This window comes from Amblyraja radiata, chromosome 25 (assembly GCF_010909765.2).
Source record: "Amblyraja radiata isolate CabotCenter1 chromosome 25, sAmbRad1.1.pri, whole genome shotgun sequence".
Lineage (NCBI taxonomy): Eukaryota > Metazoa > Chordata > Chondrichthyes > Rajiformes > Rajidae > Amblyraja > Amblyraja radiata.
The window spans coordinates 28,909,509-28,915,649 of NC_045980.1; the positions used below are offsets into that span (position 1 = coordinate 28,909,509).

Here is a 6,141-nt window from a genome sequence, read left to right on the forward strand (position 1 = left end):
TTAAATCGAAGGTAGACACAAAATGCTGGAGTAACTCAGCGGGACAGGCAGCATCTCTGGAGAGAAGGAAGTCTAAAGAAGGGTCTCGACCCGAAACGTCACCGATTCCTTCGCTCCACAGATGCTGCCTGTCCCGACAATTAAACATTCATGACCAGCAAGGATAGATTGAAAATAATGCTCCGTGTCCCGTTTTGAAATCCCCAGGTCCTCATGAAACGCAAGCCCAAGGCTTCATACACAAGGTTGTTATCAAAGCATTTAAGAAGGAACTGCAGATGCTGGAAAATCAAAGATACACAAAAAATGCTGGAGAAACTCCTATTTCCTTCGCTCCATAGATGCTGCTGCACCCGCTGAGTTTCTCCAGCATTTTTGTGTACCTGTTATCAAAGCATAACTGCTCACTAACCCAGCCACTGACACCACCCATCACTAACCGAACTTCCCACATGGACGGAATACACACCTTCAATTTCCAGTGACTCTGAGTGCCATCCATGTTTAACTTTCCAGCATCCGATACAATCAAACAAGACTTCTCACCAACAACTAATTTATTAAAATCAACCCCTCTCTTCAAAAACAAAAAGCGCCAAATTAAATTAATCTCAAGTCAAGTGGCCCACCCCAGTAACTTAGTGGTAAACAAGTCCCCCCCCAGGCACCACCTCGGATTCAAGCTCCTGACAATTATCTCGGAAGCGCAGCTGGAAAGAGCAGGCACACGGAGGAGGTTGGGATTAGATTCTGCCATGGTACTCCCCCTGGAACAAACAGCACGTCACCACCCAATGATTCAGCTCAGACCGACATCAAAATAAAATGGCCACAGAGGCGAGGAAACAAAATCCAGGGCACCGACTCTGTTCCAGTGGCTGGCTATAGAAGGACCAGCGAGGATGTCGACAAGACAACAACACAATCAAGGAGAGCATGTGTCTCTATTTATATTTGTTTATAGGTATATATTTTAAAAAGTTGAGTTGCAGTGCACTGCCTCGAAGCACGTTCAATGGCATCTCTCAAATGGACGAATGTTGGATGAATAATTTAAAAAGGGCTTTAGAAAAAGGCAAAGAGCAGGTAGTGGCGCTGCACGAAAGCTACTTCAAACACTAGACCAACCCTGGCTCAACGGGATAAACGTCTGCTCCGCAGGCTACAATCTGGACAGAGCACAAATCAGTTCAATGCCACAACCCACGGCGCTCCTGAAGTGTGCTCCACAAACACTCTGCAAGGCCAAAGGAAGTGTTTGTGTTTTTATTAACATGGAACAAGTTGTCCAGGGACTATAAAAACGGGGAAAACAACCGATTTAGGGGGTCAGAGGAAGGGCCTCGACCCCGAAACGTCACCTATTCTATTCCTTTGCTCCAGAGATGCTGCCTGACCCGCCGAGTTACTCCAGCATTTGTGCCTATCTTCGGTGTAAACCAGCATCTGCAGTTCCTTCCTACACACGGATTAACTAAGGGCACGAGTTGCAATAGTCTCTCCCCCCCCCCCACCCCCACCACCCACCAAATCACCTCCACTGCACACCCTCACACTCTGGAGCCTGGTATGTGCAACCCACACGATACTAGATTCAGGGGGGGGGGTGAAATAGCTGATACAGGGACCCAATTTGGCACGCTCCCTTCTCGTCACCCCCCCCCCCCCCCAACCACCTTCACAAGTAGTTCAATAAACTGCAAAACCTTCAAAAAACTGTTTATCTGATGATGCTTAATCCAATTTAGAAGCAAGCCGGTCTCTAAGTAGATTAGTGACCAAGAGTACACAACATGTGAAAAAAATTGGGGGCAGGGTTGTGGGGGGGGGGAGTTGGTGTGCACAGAGAATGTGTTCTGGAATAAAGGAACAGCAGAAAACAAGCCCAACCAACTCCACATCTGCCAGGTAAGAGCCTTTGCTTCCAGATCGGTCGCTCCACACACACACACTAATCTGGACCTGCATCCACTGACCAACACATAACATCAGTCCCTGGGCTGCAATAGTGATTGAACTTCATCTGTTCCAAATAAACTCGCATCCAAAAGCTGGGGCTTGGATCCCCTCTACAGCCAAAGGACGGTTATCTTTTTTAATGCAGAGAGTGTTGCCCTAATGGATGAATGAGTGTTGACCTATTTATGATCCTAACCCCACCCCCTTCCCCCCCTCCTCCTCCTGTTGCCTTGCCAATAGTCTCTGTGGGAAACACAAGTGCTCTTTTCTCTCACTCTCTCACGCCCCACCCCCCCCTGTCCCCACCCTTGTCCCACACCCCTCACTCTCCACCTGGCCCCCTCTCCATACACACTCCTTCCCCTCCTCCTGCCCCCCCCCCCTCCCTCCCTCTCATCCTGCACTCCTCACACACACACACACAAACCCCTGCCCAATCCTCTCTCCAACCCCCCCCCCCCTCCTCACTCTTCTTCTCCTCCAACCCCCCCCCCCCCCCCACACCACACTCCTCCCCTCTTCCAGTCCTCCTCTTTCCACACTGCTCTCCTCCAGCTCCCCCCCCCCCCCCACTCCTCTCCTCCTCCAGCCCACCACCACTGTCTTTCCTCTACCCCTCTCCCCTCCATACTCCTAATCCTAGTTTCTGCCCAGATCCACTCCACACACTGCACTATTTAAGACAGCTGGGTTTTTGCTAAACTGGGAAAACTTGGGACCAACATGCCTGAATTGGAAAGCAAACAAACACACATGACGTGGGCTCGGTGTGTCTTTGAAAGGGCCAAGGTGGGGGGGGAGGTGGAGGGAGGGAGGAGGGGAATGGGAGCAATCAGAAACCTAGAAATCTGACCCGGCTCCGGCCTCGGCCGTTCTCAGCCCCGTACACCACCTCACAACAACTCTGCCATTGCTCACACACGATTCAGTGGGAGGAAGAGGGGAGAGAATCAAATCACTTACCGTCTTAGAATCGAGTTCGTGTCTCGGTTGCGCCAGAACTTTATCTACGCCCGTTTGGTCAACAAAAGTGACAAAGCCGAATCCTCTAAAAAAATAAATTACAAAAAAAAGAAGCGATTCACTATTTATTTAGTTGTTGTTGTTCCAGCAGCAGCAGCAGCAGCAGCAGCAGCAGCGAGAGTTCACTCAGAATGGGGTCGGTGAAACGATACATCGTGTAGCAATCCGAACACACGGGGAAGGAGTAGGAGAGAGATTTTAGATTTCATATACCAGGCATCCATCCGTCCATTCATTTCAAAAAGCGAAGTTTGCAACAACAATCAAAAAGAGAAAGAGTGTTCGCTCCCTTACCTTGATCGTTTTGTAACAGGATCCCGCATCACCATGCACTCCTTTACATCCCCAAATTTACAGAAATATTCCTTCAGACCTTCTGTTAAAGTTTAAAAAAAAGAGAGACGAGAGGGAACAAGTCAGAACCAGGGATAAAACAGTCGCCACTAGAATGTGTGTGTGTGTGTGTGTGTTTTTTTTTAAACAAAGGTGTATTAACGACTTTAATTAAACATAAAGCCAGTGCATAAACGCTGCCTCAAACGGCATCAGATTATTAAAGCACTCAAATTATATGAATAAAACCACGGGGAGAGTGTAGGATTAACGTTTAAACTAATGGGGGGTGGGGGAACTATGTTTCAAAGAAAATGTACCCGCGATTTGTATGCACACACACACAAATGGGGGGGGGGAAATATACAGAATTATACCGAATTAAAAAAAAAATTTAAACAGAAGTTGGGTTTTTTAATATATAAAAAAGGGGGAAAGTTTGGGGAGAGAGGTGTAGTTCGACCCTCCTTACCTTGTGTGGTTTGCCAGCTCAGTCCCCCGACGAACATTTTGCTAAAAAAAAGACAAAGACACTACTCAGACACGGGATTCGGCCATGTTGGCACCTCACACACACACATACACAGTTAAAGACAAAAAAAGTAACTTGGGCCGTTACCCCGAGCCACCCTTTGAAAGCCAACACTACAATTTTACACAGAACCATGTTATCCCCCCAAAAAAGCTATTTTTTTAAAAGTTTCATTATGAAGAATTAAATGTGATTTTTTTTTTTGTTTAAAAAAATACTAAATACATGAATTGGATTTGAGCTCCTGTACCAGGGATCGTGCTGTGAGTCGGTACTGAGGACCGAGTTGGCTTGGTTTGCGTCCGCCTCCATTACCTTCCAGTCCCAGCCAGGCAAGTAAGGGCCCGTATCGCAGAGGTAGGGATGCACAGAGGGGGGGTGGCGGGGAGCAAGGGATCGTCACTGGCGGGAGGGAGGGAGGGAAGGGGCAGCCCGGCCGAGCGGCTCTTCATGACCCGGCCTGAACCCCCCCTCCTCCTCCTCCCTCCCTCCCTCTCACCCCTCCCCGTTCCTCCCCCAGTCCCCTCCTTCCTTCCCACCGAAAGGAGGAGCCGCCCGCCCCGTCTCCGGGCATGGGCCCGCCTTCTGTGCTCGGTGCCCTCTCCGTCTATCCCTTCCCTCTCTTTCCCTCTCTCCATCCCTCTCTCCTTCCCTCTCTCCTTCCCTCTCTCCTTCACTCTCTCTCTCCATCTCTCCCTCTCTCTCTCCCTCTTTCTCCCTCTCTCCCTCCTTCCCTCCATCTCTCTCTCCTTCCCTCTCTCCCTCCCTCTCTCCTTCCCTCTCTCCTTCCCTCTCTCTCTCCCTCTTTCCCTCTCTCCTTCCCTCTCTCCCTCCCTCTCTCCTTCCCTCTCTTCATTCCCTCTCTCCTTTCCCTCTCTCCCTTCCCTCTCTCCCTCCCCCCCACCCTTGTCTCTATCCCTCTCCCTCCTCATTTCTCTCTTCTTCTCTCTCTCCCCCCATCTCTCGCCCACCATCTCTCTCCTCCCCCGCTCTCCCCACATCCCTATCTCTCCCCCCCCCCCCCCCCCCCCTCTCTCTCTGTCTCTCCCTTGCCTCTCTCCCCTCTCACCCCCTCTATCCCCCCCTCCCTATACCGGTGGCCACTGACCTCCGGGGTCTAGTCTCCGGGACAACCGGACTCCCCCACCGCTGTGACAACGGGCAGAAAGTTACAAGACAATCGTCCGATACTTTTTTTTTTTTTTTTAATTTATTGGGAATTCCACGTGGGCCGCTTATTTAAAGGAAGATTATTAGTCGGGAACCGGCCAAACTCCGGGGCACAATGACATCCGTATCCACCAGATGGATAACAGGGCATTCACATTTTTTTCCACGGTTTCACCGTCTGAAACCTCAGCACTTTCCCCGACCGGGTGGGGGGGGGGGGGGTGTCGAGGCTTGTGGAACTCTGCTTCTTCTCTCTAAAATAAAATGAAATCAGACCTATTTCGGTCCTTTCTTTAATGAGCGGGCTCCGAGACCGAGCGGAGTGGGTGGTCCGCTGCTATTTACAGATGGAGAGAACGAGGAATAGGTAGCATCGTCTGTATTGGTCAGTGGAAAAACCTCCACACACCCCCACCCCCTCCCGCTAGAATTAGCACTTAGAGACTTTTTGTTTAGTGATTTTCGGCATGGATATATGTTTGCAAATCCTAAAAAGCAGAGTATTTTACAAAGGCATGGGAGGGGGGTGCAAGATTTTCTAGGCATATGGTTTCACCTCAGCTTGGGCTGATCTGTTACTATAGTTCCCCTCGACTCGTTCCCTTTTCATAACAACATACCCCGGCTGGCAGCGTCCCTCGAGTTGCTGTTAAGATGTCAATGGCAGACGAGTTTCGATTTCAAATTATGAGAATCGCCTTCAAAACGACGGCAGGAGTTTAGTTTCCAGCTCGTCCCGTTTGCCTGAATGCTGGTCGACGGTTTAAAGGTTTACTGTGTATAATGGTTGTAATTAAGTGTACACGGACCTTTACACGTGGCAGCGGGTTCATTACACAGCGAGCGAGAGAGAGAGAGAGAATCTCACTTCCACAGAGACCGCGTAGGATTCAAACAGGTAAAAAGGGAGTGTGTGTATGTTTTCAACATGAAGTCAAACATTATCAACGTGCGACGAAACTAAACAAAAACACAGAGAAAAAAACCTCAATTATTCCAAACGTACATTCTCTCAAACTAAAAGCAATATATTAATACATCTGTGAATAAAGTACTCTTAATTTTGAGAGCCCTGTGAACAGTTTCTTCACAAAATGCACAAGAAACATATGTGTGGGAAGGGA

At 49.2% G+C, this 6,141-nt stretch overlaps 1 protein-coding gene across 4 annotated transcripts in view; it reads right to left on the reverse strand.

The window, feature by feature from the left end:
- msi1 (musashi RNA binding protein 1) overlaps positions 1–4,328 on the reverse strand; it is a 131,218-nt gene extending 126,890 nt beyond the window's left edge. For 2 of the 4 annotated variants that reach the window (XM_033043649.1, XM_033043650.1), the window contains exons 1-4: positions 4,163–4,328; positions 3,788–3,828; positions 3,277–3,358; positions 2,923–3,007 (exon numbers count right to left, since the gene is read on the reverse strand). In XM_033043649.1, coding sequence (XP_032899540.1) covers positions 2,923–3,007; positions 3,277–3,358; positions 3,788–3,828; positions 4,163–4,299 — 345 coding nt within the window. In that variant the 5' untranslated portion in view covers positions 4,300–4,328. Of the gene's footprint in view, positions 1–2,922; positions 3,008–3,276; positions 3,359–3,787; positions 3,829–4,097 lie in introns of all 4 variants that reach the window. The other 2 variants (XM_033043651.1, XM_033043652.1) reach the window with 2 other exon arrangements.
- Between the last annotated feature and the right edge of the window lie 1,813 nt (positions 4,329–6,141).